General features: G+C 33.0%; 1 protein-coding gene across 1 annotated transcript in view; it reads left to right on the top strand.

Moving 5' to 3' along the window:
• Window positions 1–4,361: 4,361 nt before the first annotated feature.
• LOC112466353 (short-chain dehydrogenase/reductase family 16C member 6-like) overlaps window positions 4,362–23,313 on the top strand; it is a 23,456-nt gene continuing 4,504 nt past the window's right edge. The window contains exons 1-4 of the mRNA XM_025034418.1: window positions 4,362–4,485; window positions 7,202–7,326; window positions 8,351–8,461; window positions 17,621–17,782. Coding sequence (XP_024890186.1) covers window positions 4,362–4,485; window positions 7,202–7,326; window positions 8,351–8,461; window positions 17,621–17,782 — 522 coding nt within the window. The remainder of the gene's footprint in view (window positions 4,486–7,201; window positions 7,327–8,350; window positions 8,462–17,620; window positions 17,783–23,313) is intronic.

Here is a 23,313-nt window from a genome sequence, read left to right as displayed (position 1 = left end):
TCAATAGGGCAATAGATTGTGCAAATTTCAGCACAATAAAAAAAAACATTTTTTTTTGGGTGGATCACTTCGCATGGAATGCCCCATATATAGTCAGATCTTATATATTTCAGATCATCTGAAGTCTATCTTAAGATTTTGTACGGATTGTTTTATCGGCTCTACTTAAGTTGATCTTTATAAAATATAATAAGATCTAACTGTGAATCGGCCATATATTCATATGCAAATGTTGCAGAGATATCTTTTCCAAAAATATAATGTGATATCAAGTAATGATGTCCTATTGATATTCCGTGAATATCCGAAAATAAGATATCTCGACTTAAAATTGTATAAAGATATCTTATTATATTTCAGATATATTTTGCTGTGGGTAGTTTTATGTTTTTTAATCCACAGTTATGACAAACGAATATTTAGTTTTTAGTATATCTTGTAGTATATTTTAGAATATCTTGTATCCGGGGCTTAAAAATCTTTAATCTGAAAGTGAAAGTTATCAAAACATCAATATTTTGGTGTTTTTTTAGCTTGTTACGCGTAAACCACAACAATTATTATAAATTAAAATGAGAAAATAATTTAAATATATAAAATAAATTTTTAAGTTGTGCCTATATATCTTGACTATCGCTTTTAAACACTTAAAACTTGATTTTGTTTACGAATAGTATTGTAAACAAGAGAAAAAGCGAAATATATTATAGAACATGCATTATAAAACATTTATATGCAAGTCAAAAATAGATGCATCTTGTCATATCAATCTCGCATTTTTCATAACGTCAATAAAGTTATTCAATTATATTAACGCTTAACATTTGTCGAATGATTAAAATACACGATTCTTGCGATGATAACTGCTTATGGCACAAAGTAATAACATACATTGGTCCAAATTTATATCGAATTTTGTATGACAAATAGAAGAATTTGTATGACAAATAAAAAGTTATTTACACGTACAGTTAATTAATTCGCTTAATACGTATGTTATAATTAAAACATATTATTTTCGAGATAAAATAAATATTTGCGTAATTAGAAAATCAACTCGGATTTGGATAAAAAGTAAACAAAAAATAGACGATAATGAAACACGATAGTTTTAAATTCGATTTTACATCCCTCTTTGATAAAGGTAAGGGAGCCGGAACACAAAATGTGTAAGTGCTACGCATACGTTAAAATTATATTCCCAAATCATAAATCCAATATTTTAAAAAACTTCTGAAATCAATAAGACTACAATAAAATAAGATAGATTTGTTGTTGACTACAATAAGATAACATAGTAAGAAAAATAATATTTGATGCAAAAAAAGATTTATTCGTATCTCACGACATTTCGACCACTAATTTTAATCCTTCTCAAGTGTTAATTTACATATGTCGTACAACCGATCCTAGTCCTGGCATTGTACCAGCAAGCCAAAAGTCAAGAAACTAAAATTACATTAAAAAGTTAAAGTAATAACATAGGAATAAATACAAAAAATTTTTTACATTAGAGAACTTTAGGTGTTTTGTGCGTCATACGTGAAGTAAAACGTAATAATGTAAAAGAAAGAAATAAGTTTCGGAAAACATGTCGGCACCATTTGTCGGCAAACGGTAGAATGATTACAATCAACGCTAAGTGTTCTTTATTATTATATCATATGACCCGTAAAATTATCCGTGTCTTTCTGCAAATTGAATGTGTTATTGTGTTGTTTTATGAAAAACATCTCAGCAATCTCGCGTTTTCTATTTTGTTTTTCACAATGTAAGATTGTTTTCGACCATTTGAATTCGTGATTGTATGCAGTGCGGTGTTTATGGGAGTGTATGAAATTAGCCCCCCTTTTTTTGAAATTTATATTTTTGAAAGTTGTTCCAGGTTGTTCTGACTTTGTACTACATTGTTCCAAAACGATATTCCTTAATTCTCAACAGTTTTTTAATAAAATAAAAAAAACAATTTTTTTGGCTGGCCCCCCTTTTTTCGAAAATTGAAATTTTTTTATTACTACAGATTGTTCTAGTTGTTCCAAACATTGTTCCAAAGTATTAGTTCGATTGGTTAAAAACTTTAAGAGTTATTGAAAAAAAAAATTTTTTTTAAATAACAGTTTTTGGCTATTTATTCGTAAACAAAATGACTTACAAAACTGTCGATCTAGAACATATTTCTAACCGCGTAGAACAACTCAGAACAAAATTTTTAAGACTAGAACAAGAACCTAAAGGGTACTTTACTTTTAATCGGAAATATTATTTTTCAATTTTTTTCGTTAAAAATCTTGTTCCAAGCTTCCCGCTTTAAAACTACCGTGTTCTCCACTGGAACAACTCAGAACAAAATTTTTAAGACTAGAACAAGAACCTAAATGGTACTTTACTCTTCATCGAAAATATTATTTTTCAATTTTTTTCGTTAAAAATCTTGTTCCAGGCTTCCCGCTTTAAAACTATCGTGTTCTCCACTGGAGCAACTCAGAACAAAATTTTTAAAACTAGAACAAGAACCTAAAGGGTACTTTACTCTTCATCGAAAATATTATTTTTCAATTTTTTTCGTTAAAAATCTTGTTCCAGGCTTCCCGCTTTAAAACTATCGTGTTCTCCACTGGAACAACTCAGAACAAAATTTTTAAGACCAGAACAAGAACCTAAAGGGTACTTTACTCTTCATCGGAAATATTATTTTTTAATTTTCTTTGTTAAAAATTTTGTTCCAGGCTTCCCGCTTTAAAACTATCGTGTTCTCCACTGGAACAACTCAGAACAAAATTTTTAAGACTAGAACAAGAACCTAAAGGGTACTTTACTCTTCATCGGAAATATTATTTTTCAATTTTCTTAAATCTGAGAACTAAAAAAAGATAAAAGATAAATTAAACCGAAATTAAAATGTTAATCTCTGATGTACATTTTGGTATATGTAAATGCGACATAAAAGTCATATTAATTAAATACTGTTATACACTGGGCAACAAAATTATCGCAACAAAAATTTACGTCAAAAATTTGCCGAACTTCAAATACCTGCCGGATTCCATACATGTACTATGGCCTACCGGCTAAAACCACACGGTTCTCCCTCTCGGCACACGTTGAGGGAGCCCCGGGAAACGCAGTGATGATACCATCCGGGGCGACGTAACACGTCCTTACTTTTGAAAGAATGGCGGGAGGGAGGGGAGGTTAAATTCAAAATCTAACAATGGTTCCTTAAAGTACAGACTTCACCCTTTAAAATGAAAAAAAAAAATCTTTCAGATATGACAATTTTTCGCAAAGTTACGCTTATTTGAAGTTGGGCAAATTTTTGACGTAAATTTTTGTTGCGATAATTTTGTTGCCCAGTGTAGATAAAATTATCTGTAATACTATTATCGATAAAAATATAAATAACTATAACGTTTACAAACTTCCACTAATCGGTTTAATAAAAAAAACTCGCATAATTCTTTTACTACTAACAGAAAATGTTTAATCCAAATAAGTAACATTTGTTTCGCCAGAGAATAATTAACACAATTAAGAATTTTTAATTGACGTGTAGCAACGATTATAATCGTCGTGACAAATCGTCACCGCGTTTCGACCAAGGATTCTGGTCATTTTAAATTGATGTAATTTTAGATGCTTATAATATAAAATGTTTAAGTTAAATGTTAATAAAATGTTTAAGTTAAAAAAAATGTTAATCTTTAAACATATTAATTTTTAACTAGCAATAAGAGAATTGAGGATATTAACCAATTTAGTAGAAATATGTAAATAGCATAATCGGATTCAAATCAACGTACAAAAACTGTTATTAAAGAAGATCGATCCGACATTGAAAGTTGAAACAACAGTTGAAAGTTCGTTGATATTTGATACGACTTCGATGTCGAATCAACCAAAATTTCAACTTATTTCGACATTAGATTATCGGCATTGATTCGACGTCGGGTCAACTATACATTTCTCACTAGGATTAAAATGTCCTTTGAATACTTGGGAATAAAAATATCCGCAAATTAGGATAGAAAAACCTATGTTTAAAACCAGACCAACACAGAGATAAGAATATCAAGGTGCCTGAAAGTTCTTATTGCAAAACAATCATATAAAACGAGAGGCCAAGATCAGGATATACAAAACTTGTGTCTGACCAATAATGACCTACACAGCGGAAATCAGAGCTGACACCTGCAAAACTAAGAATATCTGCACTGCAGAAATGAAGATACTTAAAAGCATTTATTAGACATACCCTCAGAAACAGAATCCCAAACACAGAAATAAAAAGAAAATGCAACATTCAGGACATCGTCAGATGGATAAAACAAAGAAGACAAGCATGGAATAAACATGTATCAAGAATGGATGACAACAGAGTTGTAAAGATAGCAAAAGACCATATGGTCCAAAAGACTCCCAGCCAGACCACTAAAACGCTAGAAGGACAACCGGAGATCAACATCGCAACAGGCGCCATAAAAAAAAGTTGTTAAAAACAGGCTCCAGCCTATTCAAAGAGGAAGAATAAGAAAAAAAAGATATTCCTTACCGAATTGACAAATAAGTGATATTCATCATGATATATACTTTTACGGTATAAAGTACATCGTACATATATAATGAGAAAATCAATTGTCTTGAGATAAAAGATAATATTGAATCGCGATTATTGACTTAACATATCTCTTTCAAGAAGTAATTAGTATTATGCCGACATATTAATATTCATAGATTTCTTTGATCGAAAACAATTGACATTAACAAGCAGTGACTAATCATATTAATATTCAAAGATTTCTCTGATCGAAAACAATTAACATTACTCAATAAGTAGTTACTATTAAATTATGTTCAAAGTTCATCGAATATGCACATGAATACGTTATCTGTAAAAAAAATACAATAAAGTAATTTTTAAAAATTAAAAAGCTTCTAAATTGTGCAAATAATCTTTTGATTCTTTAGATAAACTCTCCAACAAAAATCGATCATAATTTGTTCTTGTGTGTACATTTTATTTGTGATATGAGATGAGATTCCGAAATGTATTATTATGATTAAGAAATCTTTATTATTATTTTCTTATCTGTTTAATTAATTGTATTCCGTTTTATTATTCATGACCGTCATTCTATGACAAGACTTTTAAAATTAACTGCGAAGATATTTGCACTTCCATTCCGCGATGACGCGCAGACCTAATAGCGATACTTGATGCGACATTTGTATGAGCAATGTCGCGATTCTATCGACGTATTTCCTATTTCGTGAATTTGCTACGTGAATTAATGTTAGAATCGAAAATACTATGTACAAGTATCGATCAGCTTAGATTGATGTTTCTTTCTTTCGATCAATGGCAATAGAAGGTCACTCTGTAGAATTCATTCGAGTTCATGGACATATGTATAAGAAACGACGCTTCTTGAATTTTAATCCGTCCTGTTTATGAACGGCTGTGCGTAAAATAATAATCAACTTTATTATGAAACTATATGTTTCTTCTGCTATGAGGTTTTACTATATGTCGATAGTGTCACATTTTCAAATAAATTGCACATTAAGAAAAATTAATCAACTTTTCGAAAATTTATTTTTAGATATTTTTAAAATAAAGAATGGTATAAATTTCATCTTGACGATAGAAGTAGCACGGCGTTCAAGGTCTACGAGTCTGTTCGCTTAGTTAGGTTCGCAAACTAGTAAACCGTTACAAAAATCAAATGCCAAATGAATATCGTGCCCTGTAGGGGCATATGTAAGCGCATATGTCTAGTGTCACGCAATGCAATGTAGTGTCATTCCAACCTTATTGCGAATTTTGGGTATAATACATAAAATACATAAAAAAAGAAAACACATAGAAAAAATATAAATAATTTATCTTTCTTCCTTTTTTCGTATTTCTCCAAATAACTTTATTACTAAATTTATTTGCTAATGTATTTGTTACGAATAAACTATTTTTGAATTTTACTAACTATTTATACCTTTCTTCTATTCATTTTTTGCTTTGTTAGATATTTTAGATTTTTGATTTAGAAAATAAATTAAATGTTTAAGAATTGCTTCTTAAAAAATTATTTAAAGCTTATTATTTTAAAAGTATATGATATTATTTCTATTTTTTACAGAGAGAGAGAGAGAGAGAGAGAGAGAAAGAGAGAGAGAGAGAGAGAGAGAGAGAGAGAGAGAGAGAGAGAGAGAGAGAGAGAGAGAGAGAGAGAGAGCATACAAGTTATAAAAATGTTTTTTTATACATCTATTCCTTTCTCTCCTTTTCCTGTTATATTGAAAACTTTCACGAAACTTTTAAAACATTTTATCAACTTTAAATATAATTGTATAATCAAATTATTAGCAAAAATGTTCATGTTTTAATTGTTGTTAAGAGAAATTGATTTCAGTGAAAGTATCGTAGCAGATGGTTGTATTAATGTTTTTGATCTACCACATGAAGAGAACAGTTACTTTTCGGGCGAGAAGCCAAATAGCGGAAAAGGAACTGTAAAAGATGAAACTTTCTATTCACAGACTTTTACACACACAATATATGATTCATATATTAAATTTTAATTTCTTGTGCACATATACCTATATAAATATATATATATATATATATATACCTATATATATAATTTCTTTTACAAATAATGTACTTATATGCTAAATGAAGTGTTAAATACATTAAATGTTTTCAATGATAAGAAAATATTTATATTAACACATAATTAAGGAAAAAAATTAGTAAATTAAAACTGTTAACTAATTAATTAATTAAAGCTATCATTATGTCTGCGAACTCAAACATAGTAATAATTATTAGATTTACGATAAAATTAAATAAATAATTATAATTCTGATTTTTATTCGCGGTTTTATATAGAGTATTATTTTTTCAACCTAGGTATAGTGATTATCGTATATGATAATAACGCATTACTATTTCTCCTAAAATAGAATATTATTCTAGCAGATTAAAATTAACGAAAAAGCAATAATGATATCGCAATGTCAAAGTTACCTTTGTCTTTCTCTTGAGATTTTCTTTGTTATTAATGACTCGTAGTATCAGTGTTTCATTTATATTTTATAATGCAAATCTGTTTAACGAGTAGAAAATGTAATAGGCGCACGCAATTATGACTGTTGAAATGTGTCAAGTAAAAGACGTTTTCGAGCAGTTTTTATTTTGTTCCAGGCATCGAGGAAACTGTTAAACTTGTCCGGGCGGCCGGAGGTACGTGTTACGGCTACGTTTGCGACTTGTGCGATCGGGCAGACATATATAAAAAAGCCAAAATTATCAGGGAAGAGGTCGGCAAGGTAACACAATTGCGTATTTTATTAAAATTGTGTTTTATAAAAGATTGAAACTGATACCCGAGTACCGCTGAGAATGTGCCAGTGTGTGATAATGATATTCTCGCGTTTATTCGAGAAGAAATTTGCCAAATTAAATTGAATTAAATTAGTAAAATTAATAAAATTAACCCTTAAGGTACATACGTGGGTCTACGGCGTCCGAGCCAAAGTGATATCTACTTGTAACTGCAAAACTCGTGAGTCTGTCAGAAGATATTAAATAAACGATATTTATCAAAATGACTATAAAATCGTCCATTACAATGTAGACAGATGTTTCATGAATTTTTTTAGATTTTTTTAAATACTTAAAGGTATGGAAAAATAGCGTTGAATGTGACAGACCAATGTATGCACTTAAAAGGTACCGAAAGAACGTATGCACCTTAAGGTTTAAATTAACCAAAATTACATCGACTCGAAATCACAATAACGAAAGAAAAACCAGTCAAAGGCTCTTCTCTAATTATAAGAAATTCATTTATTGTAATATCGCATCAATTAAAGATCATTTTCTCTGTTATTAGTTTCGATTTTTGACGCGATTCGCGTGTCAACTTTGATAACTTGAACGGTTTGCGAATGGATTCGGCATGAAAGAAACATCATCTTAGGAAACGAATAATCCACGACTCGCCGAGCTATTCGTCGCGCGACAAGAATTTTTTTTTGCGGACGATATTATGAAAGTCTATATTACGCCATAACCATAACGTTACGATACGTTGGGCCTGACCTGTTTTAAGAACTTCGAGGAAATATGATTTTTCGTTCTATTACACGTGTCCGTTCCCTGACACACTTTATGTTTACATTATATTATACATCTTTTTTTGTCATCGTAGTTTTCATATTCGAACGCAAAGCCCTCGCTTCTTCGCAAGCGTTTCTTCACGAGAAAAATTTATACAAAACGGCATTTTATCGCTTGTTTTAGCTTTTATTTTACTTATTGTACTTTAATGATATATTATATTATTTATAGGTGACGATTCTCATCAACAACGCGGGCATCGTTACAGGAATGAAATTTCTGGACACTCCGGACAAACTTATCATCCAGACAATGGATGTTAACGTCATGAGTCACTTTTGGGTAAGTGGAAAATTATTCCTCGCTGGAGAAAATTATATCTCATGATATTTATTTTGTCGCCGAAAAATCGAACGTCGATATAACATAAACGTGCTTCCATTTACCGCATAGCTCTGTGGGATCTATCGCACTATTCGTGAAAATGTTCTTATTGTTAAAGAAGAAAAACTCAAGTCGAGACATTGCCGAGACGCCGCGAAATGAGGTCTCGCTCGTTTTCAGCTTCTCGGTCGTAGAGGTTTTGCAACAAGACGTCGATTTCGAAACGATGTCTCACGACCGCGATTTGCGAGTCACTGATATTTTGAGTTATCCAGTTAGCCACGGGTTCGTGAGTCGGGAATTCAAGTATCGCGAGCTACGGTCTCATCCAGTCATCCAAAAAAATCAGCGGAGAGAGGCATTCCATTTTGTTCCTCCCATTTGTTGCGTCGGTCAGGTGCAAGAACCGGTCAGATAGGTCGTCAGACAAGCGGTGCTGTAGTAGATACGCTGTAGTCTTGCTGTGTATTGCGACACGCATGAGCTAGCGGCACGCTTGCCAAATGCAAATAATTCCTTAATTCGAATTCTTACTTAATCGACGATCCGCTCGCAGACTTTCGTTTATTTCGAATCTTTGCTAAAGTGTAATTACACTGATTTTACACTTGTACACATATTAGATATGTCTATTACTCATTATTGACTTTTTATTAAACAAAACAAAATAGTTCTGTCATAATAAAATTTGCTATATCGAATAGAGTACATTGCTCCCGATAATTTCTATAACGTACATTCCCTTGTCTTGAAATTCGTAGGTCTACTTTGCAAAATATTTATCACAATATGATTTATTATTTATGTCCTTATCTAAAAATGTGTTCGCTCAAGAATGGATTAAAAATATGTAAAGTAAAGATAATAAAACGATATTAATTATAAAAAAGAATATTAAAAAGTCGACAAAAACAAGAACAATATTATTAATATTAATTAATATTAAAGTTTATAGTTGTTAATAATACAGGGTGTCCCGAAATTAAATGATGAAATTTTGGGATCGATAAAAAAGTCCTTTAGACTTGCTCATTTTTGCTTCGTTTTGGAGAAAATCGCAAAAAATTTTTTTTTCACTTATTTTATACTTTCTTATTTATATTGTTACTTCCTGAAGATATGGTTTAAAATATGGCCCTTTTACAGCAATGCAAGCATTGCATCTAGCGCTGCTCATAAAATATATCTGGACACCGTTTTGGTGATATGGTGAACTGTAACCACGATCTCTCATAGCTCTTGAGTCGATTGGCAACGAATAAACTTGCTTCAAAGCCCCCCCCCCCCAAAAAAAAAATCCATGTGTGTCAGTCCTGTCAGATCGAGTGATCGGAGGCCAAGGTACAGGCTCTTCCATGTACAATCCATCGTTGTGGATAATTTATGTCCAGTCAGGCTCGAGTAGCTCTGCCTGAGAAGTTTATTTGTTGCCAATCAACTCAAGAGAGCAGCTAAAAGACCGAATCATGGCTACAGTTCACTAAATACAATATCAACTGAACTGCAGTGTCTAGCTGCAACACGAGCTATCACTGCTATCAGTGCTAAATGCAATGCTTGTAATGCTGCAAGAGGCAAACATTTTGAACAATACTTTCATTAAAAAAGTGAAAACATGAATAAATAAGTATAAATAAATAAGTGAAAAAATGAAAACTGGTTTTTTTTTTTTTTTTTTTTGCGATTTTCCCTCAAACGAAGCAAAAACGTACAAATTTCTGAAGGACTTTTTTTTTAGTTTATCGATTCCCTACTTTTCTACACGCTTCCGAACATTGCTTTGACATTTAATTTCAGGACACCCTATATATTGTAATAATATTATTGCAAAAATTATAAAGATGGTAAAAATATTATATTAAGAGAAAGTGTTGAAAAATAATGTACAACACATACAGGTCCCAAAATTCGCGAATATTGAGTACAAGACGTAATTCTTTATGCTAAAAGAAATAACTTTTCCTTTTAGCAAAATTGCATGTGACAAATAGTTTTTGTAAGAGAGCAGGTTAAAGCAGGTTAACGAATTAAGCGCTCTCGTGGCGCTCAGGGCCGGCGCGCACTTTTCAGTCACTCGTACCTATTATTGTCCTTGACCTCTTTCTGTATTGTATTGGTTAATTAAAATATGATAAAAGTTAACAAAATAAGTTTTGCTTTTATTCCTTGCGTAATAAATAAATAAAAATTGTCTGATTCCATAGTACCGTCTAAAAATAAAGAAGAAAGTAAATAATAATTATATATGCTTTATATATGCGTTAACCGTTCTAGTAAACTATTTCTTAAGTTTAGTGATACTATATTTAACTATCATACGTAATTGTGCAATATTCAGAATAATAGAACGCTCAACACACAAAGTATAAAGAAACTTGGGATAACGCGAATCACGTGGACAATGTGAACCATCACAATATCTAGAATATTATAAAGTGTTACAACCTAGCGGCCAGCAGTGGAATTACTAGCTGTTGGCTCCCTAATCTAACGTATAAACCGGCAACATGGCACAACGTATCATAAAGTTAAAAATTAAATCTGTCAATCTTCACAACTTCTTAGGCCGGTATTCATAGTCAGATCTTATTTCAAGACCGTTTTAAGTAATGTCTTAAGTTGCAAAGACGGTCATTTGATTGGCTGGACGGAGTCTTAAGATTGCCTTTGACCAGCATTTCTATGACATGTACGATAAGAAATAAAAATAGCGATGTTGGATAATTTTGAGAGAATTTGTATATTACTTTTTATAATAAGTATTGCATTTTATATTCTATTGCTTTTTTTTCTTTTAGGGGTAATAATTAATATTATGATAAGTATACACTATAAGTATATATTATACTATTGTAAGTAAGAGTTTTAAATATATTTGTATGACATTGTTACAAAAAGCACAAAAATTAGAGTTTGTAATAAATTAAAATATAATACAATAATTATATTATAGACTATTTCATTATTAATATGCCTTAAAATACGAAAAAAATTATTTTTTTTACAAGATTAATAAAGTGGTTTACCTTGTCCAACATAGTTCAAGTTACCTTACAAAAATCTACCTTCAAAAATTTTACTATAACATTAAACTCACTAAAAATAAACGAAATTTGTTAGAAACACGTTGTAACAAACATTTGACATTACAACTCTACAAAAACAAAGTTCAGCTATCTTTAATACTTTTCAAGTCTTAAAAAAGGTTCAAAGTGATTCACATTATCCCAACTTCCTCTATTGCTATTTACATTTTTATTTTCAAATGGTACTATGGAATCAGACAATTTTTTTATTCATTTGTTACGTAAGGAATAAAAGCAATATTTGTTTTGTTAACTTTTATCATATTTTAAACAAAACAATACTGAAAAAGATCAAAGACTAGGTAGCTAGGTACGAGCGACTGAGATGCGCGCGTCGGCCCTGAGTGTAGACAAGAACGCTTATTCATAAACTAACTAGTACTATCTTACAAAAACTGTTGCACTCAATTTTGCTTAAAAAAAGTTGTTATTTTTTTAAAATAGAGGATCACGTCTTGTATTCCACATACACGAATTTTGGGACCCTGTATTATAAAGCCTTGGCCAAAATTATTAGGCATCCTATTAAAATAATTATTTTTTGAAAGAAATAAAAAATAAACGTATAAACGCGTTTATATATAATAATAAAACTTAATTGGTTCATATAATAATGAAACTCTAGTAAACAACTTTTAACAAACTTTAATCAAGAATTAGCAAAAGGATTGTGTTCGACCCAACTGGCAAATTTTATTGTTCACAATACGCTACGTTTCGACGGCAGATTTCGGTCCTTTTCAAGCGTGCAGAAACTTACAAATATTATTAGTTAGACAATGCCCAAACTACGCCGAATCTAAAAACTGAACATAAAAAATTATGGCACGCGACAATAAGTACAAGTCCAAAAATAATTACATAAATCAAAAACTTACATATTTGTGCGTTAAATTCACAGAAGTAAGATACAATTTAACGGCATTTTCGTTATTCGTTTATGTCAAAGGACATGTCATAGCCGTGCGGTAGTAAAATTTTACTAATTTTGCTAATTGTTAATTATTCACTGCATGGCGATTCAAGTTTTCCGTTCTTGTTTTTAATCAAGAAGTCTTTCTTGGTATTAGATTCAATTATAAGCATAATTATTACGAGGGAACCTAATAATTTAATCAATAATGATGTATATATGTATATCCTTTCACATAATATTATTGTAAAATAAAATTATAAAAAAATTTGTATTTTTGTATGATATTCTGTAGCTTAAATTTTGTTTACACAATAATAATATACTAAATAGTATTATAAAACAATAATAATATATTAAAAAGTGGCATGAGAATAAAGACTATTTATCAAGATGAGGTATGATATTTGTAGTCAGCTGTCAGCAAAAATATCTATGTATATGTATATCGATTACATATATGTATATGCAACAATATGGGTCTGTTTCCTATTGCTGAACTGGCTGCACTAAAATTCAGAGTTCTTTTTTAGTCCATACATTAAGGAAAAAAATAAACTCTGAACTAATGCAGTCAGTTCAGCAATAGAAAACAGATCCATCTTTTTGATAAGATAACAAAAGGTTAAATGAAGGTTAGAATAGAAATCGTAATCGCTTGAAGCGATGTTCTTGACACCTTTGTCAAGCATACGCAATTAGGATAACGATGATGATAGTAAGTTGTTTTCGATAAAAATGACGTGAGATAATTGATGATCATCATTACCGGCGCGGCGTAAAGAATGATAACTTACGTGAAATTAATGCATGCATAAAAGATGACGTTGAATTTACAATTGAAATAATGGACACAATAATTGTTTTTTATCGTACCCAGATAGCAACGTGTCTGCATTGTTGCTGGCATGTTGCCGACAACATAATATGTGCTGCTATCAGAATTGTAGCAACTAAGTCCGCATTTGTCGGCAAGTTGATACTTTCACGATATAACAATTTTGTATAGCAACTTGTTGCCAGCGACTTGTTGGCAACTTATGCTGCGGTCTAAAATCGTCTGATTCAAAATTAGAGTTGTTGCTGTCATGTTGCTAATTTATATATAGGATTACACAATGTTGTCATATTGCTAGCAACGCGAAGTAAATTTGATGCTGCTTTATGGTCGACAAATTGCTGGCAATACATATATCCAATGTTGCCTGCGTGTTGCTTCAAATATTAAATTACTCGAAATCAATTGAAGCAAATGTACGGCAAGTACATATTACTCGAAATCAATTGAAGCAAATGTACGGCAAGTTGCCAGCATCATAAGCAATTACAGGTTTGCGCGATTTTGCTCAGACACGCTTTGCTATCTGGGTAGTTTGACTAATTCGGTCAAAGTCTCTTTGTTACAAGAAATAAAAAAGACACAAAACTTCGCACGATTTACTTTTTATGATATTAGCGTTATATTTAATCTTTTATGTGCAAAATATTAACAATGAATTTTATTGCTCCTGTTGTACGTAAATCACATCTTGAACTGTAATAGAAATATTTTGAGCTATGCATAAATATATTATATAATATGTTATTCCTCACTTCACTAATGTTATTCCTTATTTCATTTAAATAAATACGACATGCTACTTGAAAGATTTGTTCAACAATTTAGGAAAATAAATAAAGTTTATTTATTTGGTCGACGTCGAGAAGTTATTGTCTCTTTAAGATTTTGTTTTCTCTTAAGCTTTCTTTTTTAGCATGAGCAATGAAATAAATATTTATAATTTTTTTATTTATTTAAATGTTTGAGAGGTTATTCTTATTTATATCGAAATTTAAATTTACAAGATAATGGATTAAAAAATTATAAATATATCTATGTATATACATATACAGAGTGATACAAAAGTTCCCGGAATTTTTTTGAAAACATTAAGCAACTACAAATTGATATATAAATCAAAAATCTACACTTTAAACAAAACATAAAACTTTATTAGAACATTAACAACAAAATTAAACAAAGAAAATTACAATAAATGCTTAAAATTGTTTCCTTTGTCTTTAATAAATTTTCGAAGCCGCTTCGGAAAATTGTTCACGATGGTCGCGCACTGCTAAATGGTAATTTCATCTTAGTCAGGTCGCAGGGTCATTTTGAAGGACTTCATTGATTTAAATTATTTAAAACAAACTCCTGTTATTTTTCGCCACTCTACAACATATCCAAAGCCCATCAAAGTCAGTGAGGAACTTACTGTTCAAAACGTTTTCTTGTTAGTCGTTAATGAACTGTACCAAATATATTCCAGACATATTTCAATGTCTTTGGTACAATCCGTTACCGCCGTCACCGCGGGAAGATATTTCGGACGAGAAATGGGGCAAAACAAATATATATAATTATAAAGTTATAATAGTGAACTTTGTTCAGCTCTAACACTCGATCAAAGGATTCATTTTTCTAGGTGCACATGGAACTTTATATATATACCTAAGTAGCACATACACGTTTCAGAAATGTTTTATAAGCGTTTTTCCGAAACGTTTTATAACCGATTTCTAGAAACGTTTCTCATGAGTAAAAATGTCCATTCGAAAAACGTTCGATAGAACGTTTCTTTTCCGATAAAATAACGTTTAAAAAACTATTATAGAAACGTTTTGTTAATAATAAAGGCATTTTAGATCAAGACATTTAAAATTCCTGCTTTTCACGTCTTTTGAATGTGTTTATGACGTCTTTGAGACATGGGTGAAAATGTTCTAGAAGCTTAATTTATGCATATACTATCTATGACGTCTATTCTTTTTTGAAGAAATTCCTGAACTGGTGTACATTCGTGCAACAAGTTAAAGTGAAAAAAAATATACTTGTCTTACTCTAACTTAATTGCATTACTGATGTGCACCAGTTTAGGAAGTTCTTCAAAACGGAACACATGTATAAATGTTCTTTCAATGGTCACGTTTAGCAGAACGTTTATTTTGCAACTGTTGGAAGTTTTCTAAGCTCAGATTTGTCCGATGACAAATAGATTAAGACCGGTAGGACAAAATTAATGTAAGTAAATAAAGTGTATATAAGTGCATGGCTAAAATGATTTATTTTGTGCAATAATTAGTGCAATATAAATTTAAATGTTTCAAAAAAGACTGTTAAAGCTATTATATATATGTGTGTATATATATATATATATATGTATATATATATATATATATATATATATATATATATATATATATATAAAACAAAATATAATTTTGAAAGGAAAAATTTAACAAATAGGTATTTTTGTTAACTGTAGAAACGTAAAAAATACGTTTCTTAAATCATGGTTTCAAAAACATTTTTGTTCAAACGTTTCTTAATGGTTCGTTACGGTTATGAAACTATGTATACGTTCAAAAAACGTATGTGAAACTAATATGTGCTACCTGAGATATTTATATATATATACGCGTGCCGCCCCTGAGTCATGCGTAACCTAGAGCGCTCATTCGTTAGCTTTAAATTGCTCTTATTTAAAAAGTAGTGTTCACAGACGCAATTTTGCCAAAGAAAAAGTTGTTTTTTTTTTTGGCACAGAGAATCACGTTCTGCATTCCGTGTCCGTAAATTCTGGGACACCTGTATAATTGTATTAATTATATGTCAATATAAATATAATAATAAAGATATACTTGAAAAATGTATTCACACAGTTTCATAGATGAATAACATTTCCATAATATACATTATTAATATAAAAGAAAATTTTTTACAAGAACATATTTTGTCATATACCTTGCATATATATATGTATAATGCATATTATTTTACATATATTTTGCATAGAAAATGCATATTGGTATATGTTGTAGTATAAATATGTTTGATATTATAAATAACCTAAATTGTAATTATTAATTTTCCAATAGTTATTTGTGTAACAAGTGAGGTAAGATGAAAATTCCCGGGTGCGGAGTTTACGCTAGAATTTTCATCTTTACACACGACTTACACTCCCTATTTTATGTTGCAAGTGCCTGGAAAGTGGTCTATCACGCACGCGTAGCGTGCGTAATGGAGCATTTTCCATGCACGTGTTGCATAATAATAAATTTCTGCATAAAAAAATACGATGTCTAGTGATAATCAATCGGGGGAATCCAAAGAATATATATGTAATAACCTACTTATTTTTTTCAGCGCAAACAAGCTAAAAACCTATTTGTGCCGAACATATAGATATTCACATCACATTAAAGCAGAGAATAGTTGGTATATTGAAAAGTAAATACACAATTTTATGTTTTGGAAAGCGTAAGTATGGTTGTAGCCATCGCTCGTTATTTATTAAAAAGTTATTAACAAATTTAACTGAAAAGTATAATAATTTGTGTCAATACTAAGGAAAGTAATTTGCTGATATGTGTGTATAGACAGTAAACATGTAGGCAGGAGAAGAGCTACCGCCCCTCCACCGCAAGCAGGAGTGGATAGGGTGGACTTCCACCCACCTCCGCCTACATGTGTGCATGTGTACTTTCAAATAAAAGAAAATTGAACGTTTGCGTGGAAAGTCAAGGATACTTAAAAAAATAGGTAAAAAATAGGTAGGTCACATATTTTCTTTGGACTTCCTGATTGATTATCACTATCGGAGTCACAACAAAGATTTTTATCTAGAGAGCCGCAAAAAATATCAAAATTCGAGAAAAGCCCTATTCTGGATAATTACCCCGATTTGTAACTGCTTATAGGACGGTATTCATAGTCGGATCTTCTTATATCTAAGATCGTCTTAAGTTTAGTCAAAAGCAGTCTTAACCAGCCAATCAAATGACCGTATTAGCCACTTAAGACATTACTTTAAGACGGTCTTGAAATAAGATCCGACTATGAATACTACCCATAGTGTTTTCGAAAAAAAACCGAGAACTTTTGTGTCTCCCTGTACATATGTACAATATATACACTTTCTTGTACCTACACAAAACTATTTTTTAATTTTATAAAGTATGTGTTAACAATTTTCGAGCGCAATTTTTGCATGTTGTAAAATTATATATTGGAAGTATTAATATGAATGAGTATATAATGAAACTAATAAGTCCTTTGTCTTAATTCTCTTTTAGACCGTAAAGGCTTTTCTTCCAACGATGTTGGAGAACAATAAAGGGCACATCGTGAGCGTGGCCAGTTTGGCCGGTCAATGCGGAATTCCGAAATTGGTAGATTATTGTACGTCCAAATTTGCAGCAATGGGATTCGACGAAGCTCTTCGAATGGAACTTGAAGTAACTACAACTTATTTGACAAACTAAATATTGAATGAATCATTCTAATATATTACTCCAATTATTTCAATTATTTCTTATTTTAGACAAAGATTTTAAATACAAATATCACAAAGAATAGAAAGAGAGAGAAAATAGTTTGGCTTTCTCATAGAAAAAGCTTTATGAGTAAAATAAAATAGGAGCAATGATAGCAATCTGTAATGATAAGGAAACAATGTGCAAGTTTTTAATTTGCACACTTTTTTTAATTTTGAATTTAACTTTTTTATGAATTGAAAGAGGGTCAGCTTAATAGTACAAGTGGGGTTTTACAATCGACACAATGTCAAATCGATGTTGACTTTGGGAGTTCAGACTACCTACATGGTCCACATATGAACTTTGCATATGGACCTTTGATCGCGTATAAAGCTGGATCTAATCAACCAAATCTTAAGGACATTCACCGGTTAATCGATTTTCTATGTATTTGCTTGAACTTTGGACTATATGCTCGTAATAGTGTTTGTTAAAATCTACGAGGTTTGGGATACACGAAACGCTTACCATGTTGCATATGTTGTTATATATTTGCTGTAAATTTTCTGACATCGAAATAGAACACGTTACAAATATAGGTACATGACTGCTTATACATGCAATCAGTTGACGCAATTTCGAGAGCAAACTGTCCGCAATACTGGTACGTTATGTTGTCTGCAACACGTCAGCAATGTATGATTCGTCGTTCCATCTTGAACATCATGATGCAAACATGATGGCAACAACACACATATAATGATTTCCATCCGTTATTGCGTATATGTCTTCAAGCTATGAAGTTTTTTAATTGTAAGTCGTCGCTAACATATAGTATTGACAACATGAAATTGTCATACGTTTTTAAAGAATGTGCAAATGTCGGATCCGATAGATGACATCCGTTAGGATCTGTTTCTCGTGTTTAAAATATGACGAACGATAGTATATATGAACGATATATAAATGAGGGAACTGCACAACTTGTATCAGTTGTATCGTGGAATCCACTTTTATAATAAAGTGTAGCACACTTTTAGATTAATTTAACCTTATATTAGTTAATGGTACCTTTATTTTTGAAGACTGATAATAATTAATTAAACACAAAATATAAAATGTATGTATTTTATAACAAATCTGTTTCTTAATTAATTATAATTTCGTATATAAATTTGATTTTTACAATCCTCTTATTAAAACGTCATTAAAAGGCCAAAAAGGTAATACAGGTCACGTTTTTAACGTCTTGAAATGTCGTCATTGGTCTATGACTTATTCCTGTCATTTTTAAGTCATTATTACGTAATTATAAAAGGATAATTCACGTAACAATTGGCTATAAACTGACGTGAAAATCACGTGACGTTGCTGCCTGGGAAGTTGCCCTCAAATTGCATTGAACATGCTGTTAATCGTGGATGACAACGAGTTGTCGTCAAGTTTCTATCATATATAAAACAACACTTTGCGGATAACAAATCTGTGTGAACATGTTGCTCTCAATTTGCCGTGAATTGAATTAGAATTCATGTGAGTTCAACCCGACAGACATAATGCTGTCTCACCTTGTCCCTAGTTTGTCAAAATTAGTTGCATTAACGATTGTTGGCAACATGACAGCAAACTCACAGCATTTGGCTATCTGGGTACGCTCTGATTTCTGTGCTTATTCGTATGACTTCCTTTATTCTCTCTCTATATCTTAACGTACATACAATATGGCGTGACTTGAGCGCCAACTAAAGCGCGGTAAAAGTGGAACAAAAAATAACTAAGATAGGCTTCTTTTAATTTTTGATCAGAGTACTCTAACACCCCCACATGAGCGAATAGTGAAAGTCTATAAAAACATTAGGCCCATATTTTTGATACAATCTTTAAACTTGGGCGCAAAGAGTGCCTTTGTTAATGCATCAGCCGTCATCCTTTCCGTCGGGATGTGCTCAATCTTAACCTCGTCACAGTCCACCTTCTCTCCGATGAAATGGTGACGGATATCAATGTGTTTCGTTCGGGGTCTGTATCCGCCGTTGTTGGACAAGTCGATAGCCCTCTTGTTGTCGTTCAGGATAATTGTTGATGACGAAACCATGGACGGTTCCAAATCTTTGGCCAAAGTACGTAGCAAAAGCGCCTCCTGACACGTGGCTGAGAGCGCCATGTATTCGGCCTCTGTAGTAGATAGTGCCACGGTCTGCCTTTTGCTTTGCCACACAATCGGTCCTCCCTGAACAGAAAAATACTGCCCGTGATGGAGCGACGGGTGTCGCTATCGTTGCCCCAGTCGGCGTCGCAATAGCCAACACATCCTGCTGTCTGGGGTTGACTGAACTCTAGCCTCGCATCAAACGTGCCCCTGAGGTATCTGAAAATACGCTTCACCGCCAACCAATGTCCCTTTCCAGGATTCTGCATGTAGCGGCTGACCGTGTTGACTACGAAAGAGATATCTGACCTCGTTCCTTGGCTAGCGTACAGAAGACTGCCAACTGCTTCGCGGTATGGGATTCTTCGCATGTCGCTGATTTCTTCTGTAGTTTTGGGCTCCATTACTCAACTTGTTGCTTGGATCGTACGACGTTGAAACTGGCTTACAGTAGTGTGCATGTTAAATTTCTGGAGAATTTTTTGAACGTATGTGCTCTGATCTAACCAGACTTTTCCTGCTTTGCGATCTCTAGAGATGACCATACCAAGTAGATGTTTCGCCTCTCCGAGATCCTTCATGTTGAATACTTGTGCCAGCTTGTTTTTTAGATGTTAATCTTTCCTTCTCGTCGCTGGCCAAAATCAACAAGTCATCCACGCCTACGATTAAAATATCTTTATTGGTTCTTTTGAAGTACACACAAGGATCGACCCTTGTTCTGATGAACTTCAGCTTGGTTAATGTCTCATAGAACTTCTCGTTCCAAGTTCGTCTGCTCTGCTTTAGCCTGTACATGGATTTTCGGAGTCGCCACACTTTTTTTTTGTCTCCGGGTTTTATAAGCTCCTTTAGTGGCTTCACGTATATTTTCTCTTCAATATTTCCGTGTAGGTATAATACGCAGCCGTTACATCCATTTGGTCCATGTGGAGATCATGTTTAGCCGCTAGTGCATACAGGAACCGGATCGACGCGTATCGTACCACTGGAGTGTACGTTTCATTTCATTGTAGTCAATGCCCTCAATTTGTCCCGAGCCTCTGACAAACAGGCTTGCCCTATAACGCTGTGTTTGTCCGGTTGAATCTCGCTTTATCTTAAATACCCACTTCGTATCTAAGGCTCTTTTATCTTTTGGTAAATCAAACAGCTCCTAAGTGCCATGCTTGACAAGTGAGTCGTATTCCTCTTCCATGGCCTTTATCTATTTAACGTTGTCTGGAGAATTTAGAGCTTCTTCGACGCTCTCCGGATCTGTTGTATTGCTGCTTAGCGTGAGGTACGTAACATAGTCGTCCATATTTATTGGTTTGTGCGTTCGCGCTGATCTGTGTAGTGGTGTAACCTCCAATACTGGTTCGACTCCTAGTAGCGTCCTCGGCGTCGGAATATTCGGATGACGTTTCAAGGTCCGTTTCTCGATTGGCTTTGCATCGCGTTTCTTCGGGCTTCTGTTCGATCTTGTTTTCCGGACTCTTGATTTGCGAGCTATTATCTTCGTCTAATTTTAGAATACCTAAGTTGTCTCTGTGCTCGTCCTTGAAGTTCTCCAAGAAGATTACATCACAGCTTCTCGTAATTTTCTTCGTTTTCGGATCCATAAGGCGATACCCCTTAGAGTCTTTGCAATACCCTACGAACAAAAGTTCTTCTCCTTTTGGGTCTAGTTTTTGTTGCAACTCTTTCGATACGTGTGCGTAAGCTGTACAGCCGAAAACTCTTAGATGAGCTAAGCTCGGAATTGATCCAGACCACAATTCCTCTGGCATTTTTCCGTCGATGCTAGAATTCGGCGACCTGTTTCCTAGATGGACTGCAGTTGCTACCGCTTCGGCCCAATAAATCTTTGGTAGCTCTAAATAACATACTTTTTGCCTTCTCAATGATAGTCCGATTTTCCCGTTCGACTACGCTGTTCTGCTGCGGGGTATACGTAATCGTGAATTGATGTTTTATGCCGGACTCTTTCACGTACCTTTCGAAATCCTTGTTGACATATTCCGTTGTCGCTTCTTAGAACCTTGATTCTCTTGCCAGTCTGGTTCTCAACTAAGTTTTTAAACTCGATGATGCTTTCTTTGACCTGACTTTTCTCCTTCAAGAAATAGACGAACGTTTTTCTGTTAAAGTCGTCAATAAACGTTAGAAAATACCTCGATCCTCCAATAGAAATATTTTCCATTGGACCGCAAACGTTAGAATGGACCATCTGTAGTATTTTTTTCGAACGAGTTTTGCTATGTGGTAAAGGCTGTCGTTGCTGCTTACCCTTAATGCAAGGTACACATGTGGGCGTTTCCGTGCTCTCAATTTTGATTTTTGTCGCGGAATTCTTGCTAAGAGCAATCACACTTCTGTAATTCAAGTGGCCAAGGCGCTTGTGCCATAGCTCTGCGTTTCAGCGTCGAAGTAAACCTTTTCCCTCGGCGTATTTAATCTGTATATGCCGTTTTCTTCCGACATTGTCGCGAGTCGAGTTTCTTCGTCGTCGCTGATGTAGCAGTCTCCCGGTGTGAACATGACTGAGAAACCTTTATTTACTATTTTGCTGACCGATAGTAAATTTGCAGCGCTTCCTGGTGTATACAACACTTCCTTGGCTACTACTTCGTCTACGCCCTTGTCTGTCACTACTGGAATTTTTACGTTGCCGATCGCCTTTACAGAAACACTTCCTTGTTGGCCACGGTAATGTCGATGTTCTCGCAATCCTTGTGATCCTGCAAGTATGTTTTCTGATTGGTGAGATGTGCAGAGGAGCATGAATCTACATACCAGTGTTGCTGGTTTTCAGAGAAGATAGAAACGCAACAAATGCTTTTTCATTTTTTGACGAACTTTGCTTTTTCTCCGATTTTTGTGAGCTTTCTCCTGAATTTTGTTTCGGTTTAGATCTACAAACATTTGCAAAATGCCCATATTTGTTGCACTTAAAACAACGGGGCCCTTTCTTCCGATCCTTTGCGAGAAATGCCGTCTGACTATTCGTATTCTTCCCCGCCTTCGAATCCTTGACGTCTTGCAGCAATTTAGTTTTGATAGAGTCGGCCGTAATTGCTGTTTCTGAGCTCTCTATTATCATAAGTTTGTATTTAGGGTTTGTATTTAGGGAAGACCTGCTAACATAGTGCCTACCTACTCGTCGGGTACATTGAAACCAAGACCGTCTAATTTATGTGCTGTGGTAATTATTGCTTCCTCATAGAGGAAGCTTTGTGATGGTGAAAAAAATTTTTTTCGAGATTTTAAAAGAAATAGATTTAAAATGTTCTAAAATGTCGAGAAATCATATTAGTAGAAAATGTCCGGAAGTGTGTGTGTGTGTGTGTGTGTGTGTGTGTGTGTGTGTGTGTGTGTG

This window comes from Temnothorax curvispinosus, unplaced genomic scaffold (assembly GCF_003070985.1).
Source record: "Temnothorax curvispinosus isolate PA1 unplaced genomic scaffold, ASM307098v1 QBEX01016065.1, whole genome shotgun sequence".
NCBI classification, from domain to species: Eukaryota; Metazoa; Arthropoda; class Insecta; order Hymenoptera; family Formicidae; genus Temnothorax; species Temnothorax curvispinosus.
Note: the sequence above shows the minus strand (reverse complement) of the source record. Positions and strands in the feature narration are given on the sequence as shown.